The following is a 20264-nucleotide window of genomic DNA, read 5'->3' on the forward strand; positions in this document are numbered from 1 at the left end:
ATTCCCCATGCTTCCCTATGGGAGGGCAGGCCAGCCTCACTACACGCACTAACTTTTCTCTGGGACACAGGGAAAAAGTGTGCAGAGACCCAAAAATCATCAACACAGATCACATATTAAAAGCAAAAAGATTAGGGGTGAACCTGCCAGAAGGGCCAAGTCCAACTGAAACTATCACTAACGTGGAGAAAACGAAGCTCATGAATTCTGTGGATTTAGCATTTTCTTCAGAAATTGGAGGATATTCCATTTCCACACCATTGTAAAAAAAAGGTTCTTAGAATGTAACTCTGAAGGAAGGAGGTAATGTCCAGATTTCATGATCCTCTTCTTTAATCCGCACCGCTCATTTAAAGCTGTGTGTGACATGCTCCAACATGGACTTGTGTGGAGAAACCACCTGGAGGTCCTCAAGCTGCATCAGTATCACTAGTCACATCATCATGCTATCAAGTGGAATCAAGACCACCTGTCAGTGCCTTAAACTGCAAACTAGAGCTAGGACCATCTGCCAGATCCACAGGCAACAAGGGGCACTCAATACCACCTGACAGGTCCACAGGCTGCAGGGGGCACTCAATATCACCTGACAGGTCCACAGGCTGCAGGGGGCACTCAATACCACCTGACAGGTCCACAGGCTGCAGGGGGCACTCAATACCACCTGACAGGTCCACAGGCTGCAGGGGGCACTCAATACCACCTGACAGGTCCACAGGCTGCAGGGGTCACTCAATACCACCTGACAGGTCCACAGGCTGCAGGAGGCACTCAATACCACTTGACAGGTCCACAGGCTGCAGGGGGCACTCAATACCACCTGTCAGGTCCACAGGCTGCATCAGTATAACTTATCATGTCTTCATGCTGTTAAGTGGAATCTGTATCACCAGTCAGTGCCTTAAACTGCAAACCGGATCCAATACCATGTCCGGTCCACAGGTTGACAAGTGTACTCAAGACCTTTAATCTGCACCAAGGACTCAATAACACCTATCAACTTTTCAATTAGCAAAGTGGACTCAATACTACCTGTAATAATTTTAAGCTGCAAAGTGACTAAATACCATCTTCCAGGTCCTCAAACTGTACAGTGATCCCAATGCCCTCTGTAAGAACTTTAAAATGTAAAATGGACTCTGTACAACTTGTTAGGCCTACAGCCCACAAAGTGGACTCAGTGCAACCTGCCAGGTAGCTAGGCTGCAGGCTGGACCCAATGTCAACTATCAGATTGCAGTCTTCAAAGTGAACTAAAAACCACTTGGAACCTTATCAAACTGCAAAGTTGACTCACTACCTCCCATCAGGTTTGCAGTGTGTCGGGTGGACTCAGTTCCACCAGGAAGGCCCTCCATAGCGGCACGGCAAAGAGGACTCAATTCCATCTGTCAGCTTCTCAAACTGCAACCTGGACTTGATAATAAGTGTCACCTGCATAAACTACAAAGAGTACTCAATACCCTCAGTCAGATCATCAAGCTGCAAAGTGGACCCAACTTCACCTGTCAATGCTACAATCTGTCCAGTGGACTCAAAACTGCCTGTCAGATCATCAAACTGCAAACTGGATTCAATACCACATGTCCGAGCCACAGTCTGCAAAGTGGACTCAGTGAATGCCATCTTTCAGCTCCTCAAACTGCAAACTGGACTCAGTAGAATGTGTCTCCTGCACTGCAAAGCCACCAGTCAGATCCTCAAACTGCAGAGTGGACTCAATGACTCCCATTAGGGACTCAAACTAAAAAGTGGACTCAAAGCTTGAAGCACCATAGCACACTGAGTTTTGTTAGTAAGCTGAGATAACCCTTAGGAAACTGCCCCTGACCTTGTGATGGCATTGAAATACTTCAGAACAAGGACCGCAGTCTGAGTGTTCCTGTGTAGGCAAGATGTTAACCTACCCTGAGACAAACCAACTCAAACTTACCTGACGTTCACATGGACTTCAAAGGTCTTCTGAGACTTCTGGTCACAGATATCAGGTACGGTCCAGACATGCAGATCAAATGGAGCGTCTCCTTTCGGATGAGGAACGTTGTATCGAAGGGTGGACTGAAAGACAATTACAGAAACAAGCCATGTCTTCTTGACTCCTTTTGTCCATCAGCTCTAGGCAAATCTTTCCCTTGGTGGAGCCTCTCCTGTCTCTGGAATCTATCATCTGGACACATGCCTCTTTCTGACTGCCCAACTCTCTGAGAAGTAAAATATTGTCTCTTGTCCCTCCTTTCACTGAATCATTACCTGTTTCCCAGGGCCCTGAGCCTCCCACAGTAAGGCACAAATGAACAAGTGCAAGCCTTAAACAAGTCAGCTTCACTTATTAAAAGAGCAAAATAAAAAGAGCAGAACCATTTTCCATGCTAGTGAGTACCAATATTCTTCTTCTAGACTTCTCCTTAAACTGAACTTTTAAAATATTAATCTTTGCACAACTCTTAGATCCTCATCTTCCCAAACAATACACTTCTTCATCCCACTCCTTTTTACTTAATCCCTGGTTACCTCTTCCTTATGCTATCGCCACCTCTACAAACACCCTATCACCCATCTCTACCATCACACCAGTCTTCACAAACTTCCGTCTTGTTCCCTGCTCCTTTCCGCCTTGTGACTCAATAATTCCCTCTTTCGCTTCAGGGAGCAGCACTCAGACATGCACCTCAAAGAGGGCATGAATAGACACTGCTAGATGCAAATTAGTTGTTTTTTGTGAAATCCGCTCCATCTTTATGTAAATGATTGAGAGCATCGAACACACAATTGTTTTTGAAAGAGTGGCTACTTGTCTAACACTGTTCTGTGTAGGTGGAGTCATGATGACAGCAAGAACAAATGTGTGCATTCTAACCTACCCTAACAAAAGTGTCAAGATTGTAGCAATGGGCATTGTTGTTCCAGTACTTTTACCCAGAGTGCCCAGGCTTGGTTTTGCTCTCTTCCCTTTGCACTCATGGGCAATGACTCACCTGTGTGTAGACGCAACCACTGCCCTTCACCTCCACAGTATAGTCTCCGGGCACATGCGAAAGCTTGGCACGCTGGAGCAGGAGCCGGTTACCATCATCTACGTGGAAGTGGCTCTCGACTTTGGTTTCATGACTCACTGTCACAGAACTTTCTCCGTTCTTAACGTAGGTGACAGCGCCATAAGTTGCGAGAGCATGGAGTGCCACTACAGTGTCCTGAAGTGAACAGAGAATGTGGGAAAAGGTGGACAAGGAAGCAGTGATGAATACAACAATGTAATGGTTCATTCCTTTGTATAGATCATTTTTTGATGGAGGCAGTAAAGTGAAATAGCTTCAATCAAAGGAGAGAGGGCTATCCATGCTTGGGAGTCCATTGGAAAGTCCGAGCACTACTCACTTGAGAGGTACAACAGCACATTGCCCATAACAACAACGGTTGAGATGTGTGCATCCCTCCTAAGGAACACAGACACACATTTCAATAATGGACTCAACATGCAATTGTTATATTTAAGGATAATGTGCGACCATAATTACAGCTGTACTGCAGAGAGCTAGTGGGAAGAATTGGAGAAGAACCACAATAGAAGTACTATGAGAAGAGAGAGAAGAGAGGAGGTATTGGTAAAAAAACTGAGCAGAGAGGGAAATTGAGAGCAGGAAGGAGAGAAAGCAATAAGGTCTGACCAGTGTTGATCTCAGAGGAAATGGAAAAGAGTGGAGAGGAAAGAGAGTGTGAGGAAAGGATGAATAAAGGAGGGGTGAACAACCTTTACAACAAAACTTTTACAACGCAGTACCATTACAACGCGGGCATTACAACGCAAACCATTACAACACATTGCACTGGGGGGCACTCTAGGATAGGGAATACGTTTAATTTTCTATCCAACACCTTCCCTAGTGTCCACGGGGACTGGTGTTGCAATAGAAAATTAAACTTTTCACTATCCAGCACCTTTGAGCGCTATGCGTTGTAAAGGTTTACGATGTAAAAACCGAGTCGTAAAGGCATGCGTGGTAAAAGTATGCAGTGTAACGTCATACATCCTAAAGGAGTATATCCACATAAAGATACCCTCTATCTACTCTATCCACATAGAGCTACCCTCCTAGGAGCAACCAATATTCAGTAGCACAGAGGGGCTTTAGACTGTTTATGTACATATATATTTATACTGACTGTGTAGATCACAGAAAACCATTGGTGCACAAAAGCAATGAGTACAGTAGGTATGGAACAGCCTCCGAAGAAAAAAGCATCCTTATAGGCAAAGGACAGTTACAAGAAGCAGGTTGTATCCATTTTGTGATTCTAAATAAATTATTTTCGAATGTGAAATTGATTCAGCCTCAATTAGAGGCCAAGAGATTACTGTTCTAGATAGGGATAAGGTGAATGCTGTTCCTGTTCCACCCAGGGACACAACTTTCACCTTCATGGTGACAGGGATGTTCTCTGATTCACCCTGATCTATTCTGGTGATTATGTGTTTTAGCATATTTTGGGGGCACTCTAGCTTCTAAGGGGCTCCTGCATTAAGAAATAAGCAGCATTGATAAACCTTACGGTATTGGCAAAATAAGATTCCCAAACAATGGTTCAACTGTATAGATGGGTGGGGCAAGAAAGGACATCTTTTTTTGCAGTGTCCTCCCCACTTTATCTGTTTAGTTCTGATGGCTTCAATGCTCTGTGCTCTATAACACTGTTAAATAGTGTCACAGCAACTGAGCTTGCTCCCTGCACACTGTACTGTTCCACATAACTAGTTTATTTTATTTACAGGGAAGATAATGGTAGATATTGCAGAAATGCTCCAGTGGTGTGGAAGGTAATTGCATATGAGGCCTGCATTGTGTATTAATGCCACCCAAATTATACTCTGACAGCAGGAAGGCTGGAGTGATGTAAACATGGAGCTCTAGGCATGGGCTAGGCATCTGGGAGGGGGAAAGAAAAGCTGGCATCACAAATTGCAGCTTTCTGAGTTCTTACTTTTAAAATGGAGATACCAAATAAGGATGTGAAGAAACAAAACAATTGATGCTTAGAAACTGTCTAGACTTTCTGCCTGTGCTCCTAGTAGGAGGCAAAACCAGATCCACCATTGGCAGGAGGGAGGAAACCTCATCCCTACACGGTGGTGGTGAGAAGAAAGTGCAAATCTCCTGCTGCTTGAAGAGGTCTAGAAATATCTAGGATGAGGAATTCTGGGAAGTACTGAAAAAGGAAGCAGTCATTTTAGAGGAAAGTTATTAGGATTGGTTGTAGAAAATTCTTCAATTATTGGCTAGGGCACAGAATAAAAATAATAAAGGACATTTATAAAGGGCATAGCTACCTCAGCTGAGGTGTCCGAGCGCTAAGGCAGAAGACCTCAGAGTGATACGACTGAGCTGCTAAACCCTAAGCTTGAAAAGCCAGGTTTTCGTTGACTTTCTGAACTCCAGCTCTGAGTTCAGCATGCGTAGGTGGAGAGGCAAGTCATTCCACAGTTTGGTGGTTCCTACCACAAATGATCTACCCCCTAGCCTGGCTTTGGAAAAGCAAGGGACAGTGAGGTAATGTCTGTGGTAGGATCGCAAAGACCTCTCCTACTGGTAAGGGAGAAGTCACTTCCTTAGGTAGCTAGGACCCCTGCCTTGATAGGCCCTAAATGCACTGGTAAGGGCCTTGAATTCGATTCTCTTGGAGACTGGGAGTCATTGGAGTTGTTTGAGATGTGGGGAGATATGATGGTGGAGTAGAACTTTACGGACCAACCTCGCAGCAGCGTGTTGCACTATTTGCAGCATTCTGATCAGACACCTGGGCAAGCCCAGGTAAAGGCTGTTGACATAGTTGAGGTGAGAGGTCACCAGAGCATGCACAACGGTTCTACGGCTTTCATCCAAGACAAAGTCAAGAAGTTTTCTGATTGTTCTCATCTTTCGAAAACGGGTCGCCGAGACTTGACGGACTTGGCTCGATAGGGTCAGGTCTTTGTCCCATTTGACATCAAGATTCCATACCGAATCTTTAAGGAACTGGTGAAGAGCTGAGTTCAATAGGCCATCAGAGGTCTGTGGGCGGGGGGATAAGCTTGGTTGAAAAATAGAACCTCCGTTTTGTCGGCGTTGAGCTTTAAGAAGTTACTGTTCATCCAGGTAGCAATGTTTTGAGATAGTCTCTAAATGAATCCAAAGCGGATATCAATAGATCTCGAAAAGAAAACAACAGCTGGGTGTCATCCACGTAGGATATCACCTTCACCCCATTCTTAGCAACGGGAGCAGCCTGTGACATCAAATAGATATTGAAAAGTAGTGGAATCAAGGCTGAGCCCAGAGGAACTCCACATCTGAGCTGTTTTGCGGAGGAGGTGTAGGGGTGGAGAAAGACTAGTTGGTCTCAGCCATGGAGGTAGGAGGCAATCCATTCTAATGCCGTCCCCTGGATGCCTATCTGCCTAAGCCTGTCAAGCAGGATTGAGTGTGACATAGTATGGAATGCTGCCGACAGGTTGAGAAGTACCAGCATGACCGAAGAGCCTCAATCGACAGACAATCGGATGGAATCTGCTACTTCAATCAAAGGCGATTCCATGCTGTACCCAGTGCGGAAACCGGATTGAGAATCATGTGGCAACTCATTGGCTTCCAAAAAGTTGGCCAGGTGCTGATGGGCCAGTTTCTCCAATATCTTCGCCGGAGCCGAAACTAGGGTGATTGGCCTAAAATTACTGGCTACTTCGGGGTCTGCATTGGGCTTCTTCAGGATAGGTAATAAAAAGGGGAGCATCCCTAAACTGAGTGAGGAATTCCAAATTGAATTGAGGACAGGGTTAAGCCAGTCGGCTGTGATAGCCAGGGCTCCCCCTGCGACACAGATTTTAATTTTCGTAGATTGACACCTCACTACCAACAACTCTGCAAGCGTTAAGTGGTGAGCCTCCGGTTGCTACTACAGGACTGAAAAGGCAGAAGGGGTCCCTGATTCCCAGTAGGCACAGCTGATCACGGTAAACTGGAAACTGAGAGAGACCTGTCTAGAGCAAGGCCTGCACCTTGAAGCCTACTCTGAGGACCTGGGGCTGTAGAAGTGGCTAGGAGGATATTTCCAGCAGAAAGAAGAATCTGGGAAATGTTTTCCTACCACCATGCATGATTTCCAGGTTTGACCTGCTTGGAGCATTTTGTTCTGAAGATAAATACTTCAGTGGAACCTTGTAGCGTCGCCATTTTGGATTGTGGAGATGTGGTCAGCTACAGCTTACAGTTTTACCCCCATTGGAGGAATTGAAGAAACAAAAAAGTGCCTACATTTACAGGTAAAAAACAATCATTAGGGTGAGCTGTAGCCTAGCAGACTGTTTATTATTTGCTCAGTTCCTGATAGCTTCTAACATATTAGGCTTCTAGCCTTCTTTCGATAATGAGGTAAGAGTCAAACATATATATCTTGATTATTTTTTCATGAGTATCGTTTATGTTACTAATGGCTTCTGTGCATCAGGACTTACTTTGGCAGTATTTACACTTATGGATCTACAATGTAATCATAGAATCATACAGCAAGACACACTCAAAAAGTGTTACATAGATCACAATGCAGCACGTGTGATAGACAGCCATCAAGCCTAAAATCCTGGATTGCAGACACATGAATTTTAAACAGTATTTTCCCATTTTAGCTATAGTCCTTAGGGGTTCCTGTGAGATCCAGCAATGCTTCCAGGTTCATTTAAATAATCTCTGCAATTCTTCCTCCCAGGTTTCAGCAAAGCATTATGGAAGGAGACAAGGACAAGACCACATCCACTATGGCTTTTGCATGATTCAATCCGGATTGTGGAGATGAGATTGGTTTGCCTCTGTTAATGTACTTTACTCAGAACCATACAGCATACTTTACCTTGCAAGGAAGTACTAGTTTCTGCACTGCTAACAAAAAAAGATACAGTGGGAGCAGAGCAAATACTGAGCCCAGAGGCAAGAGAGCAATTTCAGTGAAATAGAAAATAATCCTATGGGGCTTTTCCCATTCATCAGGGTTCAAATTCTGAAAGTTTACCCTCTCCAAAGTGAAAGGTAGAGCAAATCCTTATATGCCCAGACACTCGATATACACTCACATGGAAACCAACTTTTCAAATGCGGACACACACACACATGCAACACACATCTATACACATACCAACACACAAAATCCCCACACTCTACCAAAACACCCCCACCCAGGCTCACCCTACCTGCGTCGAGCTGAAACCACCAGTGGGGTTCTGCTGCTTTGTCACCCACTGCACAATCTTTGCAGCCTTCGTGAGATCCTCCTGAGAAATGGGATGCTTGGCGAGGCGAGCCAACAGAACATAGGATGTCATCTCAACCTCAGCAGAGGGCGCCCGTGGACGGAAGCGGAAATAGGGAAACGGCTCCTCTTCTTTGGTATCTTGAGTGCGGTGCCAGTGGACAGATCCATCTTAAGGAGTCAAAAGAGAGCTGTCCATCAGAAGGTGTCTGTACACTGGTGAGGTGTCTTCAGAGGGGAGAAGGGCGAGATCTACAGCATGATGCCTACAAACATAGCTTTTAGTCTCTGAGCTATTTCATTCAGTACAAGCATGTAGTGGCTACGCAGTTGTACATCCTTGTCACGCTTTGAAGGGAACCCCAATCAGAATGTGTAAGTATTGAAGGTGCATAAGTCTGGACTTCCCCTTTATAAACCAAAGGGGACTCATCCAGAGACAGATAGAAGCCAACAAATAACAAGAAATTAAATGTGTTTTTCTTCAATCATATCTACAATATGGCTACATTTTGTATATTAACACTGTGCTGTGTCAACTGTTCATTAATAGGTAAATCTTTTGTTTTAATCACTATCATTTAAACTCAGTTTCCAAAATTAGAATTACCTATATAGACAAAAGAAAAGTAATTGAAAAGAGAAACTTGCATATGTGTAATACCTGTTCTATAAGCGTTCATAAATGAAACAGGTTAGTCAACACAAAGAACAAGAACAAGAACAGAAAAACATGACCCAAGTAATACCAAGGTGAACAAAGTGGAAGATGGAAAAATAGAGAAATGGATGTGGTCCATAGATCAGGCAGTAAGAATTGGAATAAGAGCAAAAGAGTAAGAAAGAATCAAGATGGGAAAACAATCAGAGGTAACTCCAGCTTATGAAAAAAAATAATATTACAAAAATAGAGTAAAAGGAACAACATCAATAGTTAGAACACTGACAGGAGGTTGGTAAGATAGCTAGCAATCAGAGGAGACATGGCAACAGAGCCATGAAACAGAGCAGGAACCACAACAAAGAAAAACTTGCTTTAGAAGTTATTTAGGTTACCATTATGAGCTGGTGCTTGATTCCAGGTGATATTACCTAGATCAAGGGATTTGGTAGTAGCGTGGCACAGTGTTGGATATGAGTTATCCTCTTGCAGAATCATATGGAAAGGTGAAAAACATACATAAATCGGTACTACTAGCCTGGTTTTTGCATGTTTTTCTACATGCTCGGACATTTTCAGGACACATATCCCACTCTATTTACATTGAGTATAAGACCAGTGTTAGTTCAATTACCATTTTAGCAGAAAAAGGGACTTTTTGGCTGCAATGTGAATAACCACCAAATTAGAAAGAAGGCCTCAGTCAGTAGGCAGGCAGGAGAACCGATAAAAAGATACATGGAAAGAAGGTGTGAGCCATAAAATGTGATTCGATTTAGTTAATGCGGGGGTAATATTCTGAAAGACTCTAACGTCTTACCCTTCTCAATGGCTTCCTTATCCAGGGACTCCAGCAGCTCTCTGCTTTTGTCGTCCTTGCCAGCCAGGCCAAAAGCGTACGCCATGAGAGACTTGGTGTAGACATCATTTGATTCCTTGTAGGCCGTTTCAAGGCAGAACAAGGCGTTGCGGACAACTGGATGCTGCAGAGAGGTATTGAAATGTAAGCGTCAGGTTTAGCCACAGCCACAAGGTTTGATACATGGACTTTGCCTCAGATTACCAAGGTCTTAATGCACTTAAATGAAGGGAAATTAACAAAGGAAAGGGGAGGCTGAGGATGTTCCTAGGTTGCTAGGACAGAGGTGGAGTAAGAAAAGGAGAAGCACAAGAAGCTGATGTCTTCATGGGTCTCTTAACAGTCTTCTCTTTGAGACTTTTTGGAATGATGCTCACAGGCTTACACGCATAGAAAACAACACATATGCTGAGGGCCATACCAACAGTTTAAAGAAACTGAGGCTCTCTATCCACTCCAATACCACAGAGGATTATAATATATCTGGTGATCAGAAAACATTATTTCCACATGGTTGGAAAAACATGTCTCTTTTTAATGTTTTAGTTGAACTCCATAGGAGTTTCTTGGACATTAGGATGGATCCTGGAGACCCACCAGTGTTTTCATTATGATTTTAGTATTCCGTCCATATCTCCAAGGCTTGTACGAGTCCTAAAGACCTCACCAACACTAGCATTGCTAAAAAGTCTCAATTTAATCTCTTCCATGTAACCGTGCAATAATTTAGGAAATGTATCTTTACCTTTTGCATACATAATCACATTTTGGAAGTGGATGTTTCGAAAACACAAATTTGAATAATGTGATTCAAACAAGCTCTGTACATACTGTTGAAGGGAGCGGGTACTCCAGGAGAGCGATTGTGACGTAGGCTGAAAGCGTAGTTTCATCATTCACACCACCCTGTGTGTAATAGAACGCAAAGTAAGATTAAGCTAAAAACAGGTAGCAAAATATGGTGAAATCATATTAAGCCTTCTGTATCTTATCAGAGATGCAGACAGACAAGCCGAAACATTTCCTAAACAAGCATTTACAATGCAATGGTCTCAGCATTATTAAAGGTAGAGCTATTGGCATTGCTCATGACTTTTTTTTTTAATTAAATCATAAATAAATGGCATTGTCATTTACATTGCCAATAGCTTAATCGTTAAATAAATGGCATTGTCTTTAGGCAACAGGCATCCTTATACACATTTTATTTACTTCACGCCGTCATTCAACAGTATAAATATGTGCTACCTGTTACAAAAGTGCAAGCCTTATGGCCCCCTTCTCGCATCTTCTAGGGACTATTATTGAGCTCCGTCCAAATATATGGGTAAATGTTCAGGTATCGATCAAGAGACCACACAAAACAAGATAGGGGAGCAGAAAAGGAGAGAATGAATGAGAGAGGGTGGACGAGACCGTCAGAAGAGCGGCGAGGAGAAAAAGGCGGGATAGACAGGAACAAAAAAGAGAGAAAGGGGTCGAACAGAGATAAGAGAGAAATAGTAGAAATGGTAGCCACGGAGAGCACTTCTGCAGACAGTCTCAAATAGTTCAGCTGTAAACTGCAACTACTCCGCTGCCCACATTTTACTTCGAATTGCATCAGGAGAGAACAATGTTCTATAGGTTTTTACGAAAGAAAAATGAAGTTCTGTTTCCATGACTGCCAAGTCCCTTCCTCCAGAAGTGAAGATATGCATAATCTCCCGAGTGACTGGTGGCATGGACCGACATTTGGTGGCGAGCTGTCCGGCGCCATACCACCGTCTTGTCTCTCGAGGGACAAGCTTGCGGGCCTTTTCAAGGTGTGCATGCATGGGCAGGGAGGGAGGAATCTGCAGAAACACGTCCACCCCTTGCTTTGGGATGGTCTTCCCTCACGCCGCCGACTCGCGACCTCCCAATTCCACCCTGCTTTCAAAAGCACTTTCCACTCTGTCAGCAGCCCCCCCCCCACCCCCCCCCCCTTAACCACAGTGCGTGGCCGGACACGGCAGGCCGCAGCCCCCAGGCTCACTCCTCCCTTACTGGCACCTGTGCGTTAGGGGGCCGACTCTGCATCTAAACAGCCTGTTATCCAATGCATACACCGAGGTATGTCACCTGTAGGGACCATGGGAGAGCGATGGTTGTGAGAGCGTAGGAAATGCAGTAAAGGTGCAGCGAGCAAGAGAAAGTGAGTAAAAGAGAAAAACAACGCAAGGCAGATTTAGAGAAAAGGGAGGGATAGAGAGCCAGGCGGTTGAGTTAAGGAAGGCAAGGCGAAGGAGCGGAAGACACGACAAAACCAGTGGGGTGAAAGAAAAGAAAGGGACGTAGAAAAGTAGAGTTTGAAAGTGAAAGTAAGACAGAAGGGGAGATAGATAGTTACGTCAGTCAGACAGTGAAAGACAACAAAAGCCAGAAAATGGCAAAGAAGCTAAATGAGGAGGGAAAGAGAGTTGAGAAGCGGTTTGAGATAGGGCGAGAATATGGGATTAGAAACTGCATGAAGACAAGGCCTGGGAAGTGAATGAACACAGGGAGTGGAGGTAATACAAGCTAAGGAACGCACAGATTAATACGAATGACAACATAAAATAATGGATGGTAGAAAAAAAGGTTAGCATATTACTAAAAGTAAGAAGTAAAAAACATACATGAACTTCCTTCAAAACACACCTTTCTGCAGTGTTGTGTCTCCATTCGCGCACGCACCGGAAGTCAGGCAATGTCGCCTGTGACGGGGGCGGGGCCGCGTCCGGACCGGAAGAGGAGGCAGGCGGACTAAATGCGTATCGCGGCCCGGGGCTCCTGTGAGCGGTGGAGAGCCCCGAGGCCGCCAGCAGGAGGTTACACAAGTGTTGCGGGGCTCCCTTGACCAAGAGGGAGCCCGTGAAAGGAGCTGGCAAGAGCCGCAGCGGCGGAGTCCCCCAAAGTTGGCCTGGTAAGTAAAAAGGGCTGGGGGGGTCCTGGTGAACTTGTGTGTGTGTCTGTGTGCGACAGGGGGGGGAGCACTCGTGTGTGTGTGCGCGTGTGTATGTGTGGGGGGGTGTCTGTATGTGCGTGCATGGGCGTTCGTGTGTGTGTGTGTGTCTGTGTGAATGCGCGACAGCAGCTGCCCACAGCGAGCGCGTTCGCATGCGCGTTTCAAATCGCCTCCAAGGCGATGCGCGCAGCCAGGATTTTCTCCTGGAAAGCAGACACGGCAACAATAGGTTCTCGGCGAGAACGCGCTTCTGCGCGCTTAGCCGAGACCTAAAAAGGAACAAATTGACAATTGATTGTGATGGAAACTGGAAATACATCCTACTTATTCGGATCACTAGGTGAAAATATTGTTTCTTCATTAATTGCAGAATGGGATAAGGGGTGAACTCCCAGCTTGCTTGCTTTTTTGTATAAATTTTTTCATAAAAATTATACATAAATTTAATCTAAATTATTTCAGCATTGAAAAGTAGCCAGCACAAACATTTGGATGTTTTTTCGGACATTTTTTACTATTTTATCCAGGTTTCTTTTTTAATGAATATAAAACCAAGGCAAAAATGGCATGCCACCATATCAAATTCCTTTTAGGTCTGGCCGTACCGCATAGCTGCCTTCCCACCTACCATTACTAAATCTTTGCAATGTACATAAAGTGACGTGAATGATCGCATTGGAGGATATTTCTCTCACTTCATTCTTTTGGCAGTGTAGTGTATCACCTCATATGGAGTACATTCATTGTGATGCAGCAGTGACTTGTTTACATCTCAAAGCTAAATTGAATGATATTACATTCAATTCGTTATATCTTCCATGCATCGTATGCAGAAAGCAATCTGTTTCACTTTCACTACAGCTGGCTTTTTTAAATGCTTTTTAAATACCTGCTTGAGCATGCCATATGCACTGACAAAAAGCAGTGGAGGAACCAATACGTCTGGTTTTAAAATGCAAACACAGGCATGCACCAAGGCTGTTTACATGTGTTTGCATAATCTATAGAGCCAATAATTGTTTCTAAAGTTGTTTAGTTGTGATTTATCGTGAAATATCATTTTGTGTTCCATGAATCTCACTGAATAGACTGTATTGGAGTAAGTTAGGCAGCCATTGAATGTGTACATCACTCTGTGTATATCACTCCTAAAGTAAAACATATGTACCCATTTCAGTATAGCAGAGAAAGCCCAGCCTGGAAGTGTAATTAAAAGACTATCAGGCACATGCATCAAAGCTATTTATGATCGCAAACGGTGTGACTCGCAAAAATCGTCCGTTTGCGATCACAAAATTAGCATTTGCGATACATGAAACAACTTGCCACTCACACTTTAAAAAATCGCAACTATTTGCAAGTTTTCAAATTGCAATTGCATTTAAGGAATCACAATTTGAGATTCCTTAAATGCAATGCATTCTCACTTGAGAATAGCGATTTCGCTACTAGGGGGTGCAAATTACCATGAAGTTGAACTTCATAGTAATTTGCGAAAACTTTGAAAAATGCACTTTTTGAAATTTTTCAAACTTTCATGTTGCGCACACACATGCCCTTAGGGCATGTGTGTGCGCAACATATGTGCACAGATCAATTTCAGGGGTGCAACAGGGTGTTCTTTAGACCCCCTTGCACCCTGAATTTGCATGCACAATTTACAAGGACCTATTGGTGTTCGCAAATCGCGCATGCCATTTCCCATTCATTCCTATGGGCCAGTAGGCCCATAGGAATGAATGGGAAGCCATTCCTTATTTGCGACTCGCAATTTGCAAGTCGCAAATAAGGAATGTGTAGGAATCACTATTTTTATAGAGATTCCTACATGCATAGTCTTTTGCGAGTCATTAATTGCGGTTCCTTAAGTATCGCAATTAAGGACTCGCAAAATCCTACCTTGATGCATGTGCCGGTGTCTGCTGACTTCACAGTCTGAAGTAACTGAGTTGCTTCTGCAAATGATGCTGTTAAATTCGAGAGATATCTGTCATATCTTTACCTTATAATTGGCTTGTAAAAGATGGTGGCATAACCTATGATAAATGAATTCAAATATCTATAGGCTTAACAATATCACCAGTGTTAACTGATACAGTTTAAGGCATAGTATTGACATGTAGAGGGGTGTTGTTGCCAATGAGCTTCTGACTGAGTGCTAAGCACGGTGTGCATTGTCTGGAAGAGCCCCCTGGCAGTGTTCTTAGTTTGGGCATCCTAGGATGCCTTTGATAAGACCTGGCTTTAGAAATGGAGATGGGACACAAAGCAAGTTACTGACCATATTCTATGTGCCAGAGATACTGGGGGTTTTTCATCACAGATCAGGGAGGTGTTTCATCTGATGCAATGATTAGTTGTATGCAGAGTCCCTGCTTCCCCTGGCTTCTTTCTCCAGCTCAAACTCACTCTGACAAGTGATCTTTTCGTTGTCTGGGGAAGTATAGCTACCTGCACTCTTTTCAGCGAACATTGCAGTTCTCTATGAATTTTTCACTGCTGCTGTCTGTATTAACCAAAGAGAACTGTCTCCTCTTCCCCCATGCAGACAGAGAAGCTGCAATTTATTAAAGGTCCCATACTTTGTAGCTGTTTCTCATTGGAAACTTCAAACCATCCATTGTCTATCTGAAAAATGTGTAACTGAAAGTAAAAGAAATTCATTTTGAAGTGCCCTCATTCCTAGTTCTTTTAAATAATGCAATTTAAGATCAGTTTTTCATTCGGTACTGCAGCATTACTTTTCAGAATGTAATGCTGCTTTTCCATTTTGAAGTGAGTTAAGACTCATCTGTTCAAAGGAAGTGCAGCCACTCAGCATGATCTGACATAGATTCCATGACATGACACCACAAAGCAATTTTCCAACAAACAAATCAGTGGGTTGCAGGGTGGACGGGTGAGATGATCAAGGTTCAGGGTGGTCTATTCTCAAGAAAAACAGGGGTGCATTAGGTCAGGCCCTCTGTCTGGAGTGGCACAGTGAACACAAAATGATGGGTTTGAATGCTATCCCGAGCGATTGCCCAGGCTTAAACTATTTGCAAGCATTCATCCCATCACTTTCTTGGGTGTTTGATTGCCAATAGTATTCTTGAAAACCTGAGACTGGCATAGCTTTCTAAGCCTATTACTGTCAATATTTGTGATTTCAAAAAGTAGTACATTTGCACCTATTCAAGGAGTACTTCTATGGATGCAAATTTACAACCTTTTTGGTAAGCGGTCAATATATATATTTAAGTTCCGAATCCCAAAAAAATGAACAAATTAAAACCTCTTAGTGCAATTAGAACCAGATGAAAAACCAACCCAGAGATAGCAACCCCAGAGCCAACTATCAAGCCAAAAAAGCACTTATTTGGGGGATGGCACCTCCCCTGAAGTTACACTTCTGGTTATTGGGGTAGGTAGGTGTAGCACAAAGACATATTTCTTCCGTTTATATGGACACTCCAACTAAGTTTGTTTTGACCGCAATCAGATATAGGAACTCTGTCTGAGAAAGTAATAAGGAGTCAGACCATGTCTTATTTCAAACTTACATATGCCTGAAATCAATATTTGTATCCACTAATAGATCAGTGGCATGGCCCTTTCTGTGGATTAGCTGATTGATCTACCCATGTAAATTGAGGATTGATTTATCATTGGAAAACAGTTCCTGGCCTGTAAAAACCTCTGTTTTTTGCCTTTTTACATAAGGTGTAAAGGTGACACTGTTACCTTGACTCCTTCTGTAGGACTGGGCTGTGAGGGGATTGTTTACCTCACCATAATTCACTTTCCACTACTTCAAACATGACATCACAGATGACATAACAAAGATGATCATTGATAACATTTTGCTGTTCTAACGCACAGGCTACAAGCAATATAGCACCAAGGCCTAAGACACTTAAGAGTTAAGAAAAAACAAAACATGCACAGTAATTCATATAGCATTATAAAAACATGGGAAACAGCAAATACCACGCGGGTAGATAACAAAGCGGACGGTTACATCGTCCACATTGTTACCACGCATGACATTACATCGCAATGACTTGCGCTAGATGGCGCGCAACACCAGGGAATGTGTGAGGATTTTCAATCCAACACCTTCCCTGCTGTTGCGCTAACTGGAGTAGAAATAGTAATTTACACTATTCCTAAGTCCAGCGCACCATCTAGTATAAGTTGTTGATCCAACTTGTGATGTAATGCCATGCGTGGTAACAATGCGGACAATGTAACAACCGCGTTGTAACCTCCGCGTGGTACCTCCACGCATTGTAACATCACATATTCTAAAAACATGCACTAAACACAGGCAATATACTGTGGGCATTGTGTTTATGCAAAAACATTGTATGCAGTCAAAGGCCACAGATTAGAAGTGATATATTTGAGGGATATGTAGAGTGCATGCTCTCAGGCTGTAACCTCTGTGAACCTTGCATGTCACTGATGATGTCATCAGTGATGTCTTCAATGATATCATTTGTGAGATAAATATACATACATCAGATGAATGGAGGATTGTGGCAAATCACCAGAGGTTCACAGTTTCAAAATGGCATTCAGTGCAATACTTACTCACACAGTACACAGCAACGCAGATTGGAGGAGAAATTACGCCAGGAGAGAAGGTCTTCCCTGCACAGCATTAATACGGCACAGTTTAGTTAGTGGTGACCGCTCCCAGCCAGTGCAGAGATCCAGTGTGGCAGAACAATCGACAGACCACTGGCAAGCCTGTCTGTGCGCAGTCGAGTCAATACGATGGGCATGGTGCCAGTAATGTTACTTTAGGCAGCATTTTAAGCACCTCACATAGCTTGAAGGACACCAACAAAACAGGTCATCTCTGTGGCACCAAGCTAAAGCAGAGATAAGCTTCTCTACTTAAGCAACCTGTCTTCACCCATTTCCAAATTTGTACTAACTTTCCTCCAGTCAAATGAAATGTTTGCACCTGCTCCAAACCAACGCTCACAATCAGTTTCTTCTTCTCAAGCTCACACTACAAAGTACAAGCCCAGTCTTTCTTCATTGAAAATGGCCCTATTTAACATATATTCTCTCCTGGGGCACACAGTGGAAGTTTACAATATTCAAAAAAAATTGACCCTTTATCTTTAGAGCAAAACAGAGGCCTGGCTTAAACCCAGGTGAGAGGAACCAATTGTCACCTGAATTTATGTAATTTAGAGCCAAAAGTCAAGGTACTAAACGTGGTGGCAGGGTCGCTATTTTGATAACAAAAGGTCGCATGTTTATGCTAGTTCCGCTCCACCTCCATCGAAGTCTGGGGCACTCTCTGTAAATCTCTCACCTGCCTCGCAACAAATCTCCTTACTTACCTTCTCCAAAGAGCATGGAGTCCGGCTAGTGTCCTACTCAATGGTTTCAATGAAATGATTATTGGTTTATGTACAGTTTGGTGATTTAATATTCATGTAGACGATTTAAATGACACCTATTTTAAGCAACTGCTAGATACAATTTACACATGCTCCTTAACTTTGTTAGTTCAGCAGCTCATTACATATTATATTGAGTTATCAGTTGCACCTCGCTTAGTAGTTAAGTAGAAATTCTACTGCCAGGCTGGTCGGATCACTTGTACATAAAGGTCATAAACGTAACAACGTGTGCTGCGAAGCCAAGATGTACATTTGGAATACATCCTCTCCCAGTAGTGTTGGTTGCCGGCTAATGTGTGATCTGTATCCTCTTGGTAGCATCTCAGACCCATGTGCTAAGTGTGCATCGGACCATTTTTGCAATTGTGGAACACCTAACCCCAGGTAAGCCAAAACAATTCTAAATCATCTCTCTGGTTCAATGATAAATTAAAGGATTTAAAGAAAAAAAAAAACTGAGAGCGCTGAACGTATATGGAGACCTTATGGGCATCTCTGAAGACTCTGTGCAAAAATTCTCTTTACAAATATAAAGTGGCCATTAAAGAAACAAATAGTTTTTATTTTCGTCACCTATTGGTAATGCTAATGACAAGCAAATATTTTGTTTTTAAATAATGAATTAGCTTTCTGCTTTGGACAGTTCCCTAAATGGGTTCTTGTGCTCTCAAGCCTTTTGTGATCAACTTTTGTGCGCCTTACTGTACGACTATCCTCTACACCCCGTACCGCCAGCTTCGCTCCACCGACCTCGCCCTCGCCACCATCCCACGCATCCGCCGAACGACCACCGGCGGCAGATCGTTCTCCCACCTCGCCGCCAAGATGTGGAACCCCCTCCCCGCCCACCTACGCAGACCCAGGACCTGCTGACCTTCAGGAGACTCCTCAAGACCTGGCTGTTTGACCAGTAGCTGCTTCCCCCACCCCCAAGCACCTTGAGACCCTCACGGGTGATTGATTGATTGATTGATCAACTGTCTGAGTAGTCCAAAAGATGAAGATCATCTGCTCTTCCCTAGTAAGCAACTCTGCCACATTACCTTTAAACTGGAACTGCACTGGAACCAATGACGTCATCCTGGTGTAAATTCTCATTACTCGATCTAGACATGGTCTCTCTTTAGCCGACTCTCACTCTGGTTCGCCTCCTGACCCTACTTCTGTAAAGCTCCTTTCTACACTGCAGGGATATTTTGCTCCTGCATTACTTGATATTTTCAATTGCTCTCTCTCCCTCTTTGCATTGTTCCTGATGTCTTCAAAACAGACAATGCTACGCCGCTTCGGCGAAAAACAGAACTTGCGCCAACATTTACTTCTATCAGCCTATTACATTACCATCCATGGTTGCAAAAATGCTAGAATCAGTTGTAAATAAAACAAATATGTTAATAACTCGAATCCAATGATGATTTTGACTATTCTCCAAAAGGCTTTCGCCCTAATCGAATCAATGAGCTAGCTTTGCTGGCAGCAGTAGAGGTTTTGCGCATGGATTCTGACAGCAGCTGCCACAATGCTACGATACAGTTGGACCTGCCACGGCATTTGATTTTGTCAACCACCAGCTCCTTTTCAGCCAATGTCTGGCTGTTGGTTTTCAGGATATAGTTCTTGACTGGTTCGCATTGATGGAGCAGGGATGCACGTGGAGAGTTTTAGCGTATAAGCGCTGCATAAGTATCATTGTTTTATGGCAGATCTGAACCGGTAGCACAATTTACTTCCCCTTATATCTGTTCATGTGGTGTCTCCCAAGGCTTGCGTTTGTCCCCATTCTATTTTCAACGTCTATTTGAGACCTCTGGCTTCACTGGTTTGTTCTTTCTGCATCAACTTTTTTACCTACACCAATGAATCTCAACTTTTCCTAAGACCCATCAAGTCTCCAAAGGACATTTCATCCATCATTACAGAACTGCCTTATTGCCATTCACATCCGGAAATGCTCCCACTGTCTGAAACTTAACATCAGCAACACTGATACCCAGCACCTCAATCTGCCATCTTGCCTCGTGAATTTGGTCCCTGTCCCTCTTGCCTCGTGAATTTGGTCCCTGTCCCTCTTCTGTCTTTAGTTTAAAAATCCTGGGA

General features: G+C 43.5%; 1 protein-coding gene across 2 annotated transcripts in view; it reads right to left on the minus strand.

The window, feature by feature from the left end:
• The window catches only part of LOC147706551 (alpha-2-macroglobulin-like), a 150397-nt gene that overhangs the window by 12509 nt on the left and 117624 nt on the right, over positions 1-20264 (minus strand). For both annotated transcript variants that reach the window (XM_086933018.1, XM_086933019.1), the window contains exons 27-31: positions 10623-10697; positions 9753-9915; positions 8213-8442; positions 2976-3191; positions 1934-2058 (exon numbers count right to left, since the gene is read on the minus strand). In XM_086933018.1, the coding sequence (XP_086789144.1) occupies positions 1934-2058; positions 2976-3191; positions 8213-8442; positions 9753-9915; positions 10623-10697 (809 nt within the window). The remainder of the gene's footprint in view (positions 1-1933; positions 2059-2975; positions 3192-8212; positions 8443-9752; positions 9916-10622; positions 10698-20264) is intronic.

The sequence above is a fragment of the Lissotriton vulgaris genome, chromosome 7 (assembly GCF_964263255.1).
Source record: "Lissotriton vulgaris chromosome 7, aLisVul1.2, whole genome shotgun sequence".
Classification (NCBI taxonomy): domain Eukaryota; kingdom Metazoa; phylum Chordata; class Amphibia; order Caudata; family Salamandridae; genus Lissotriton; species Lissotriton vulgaris.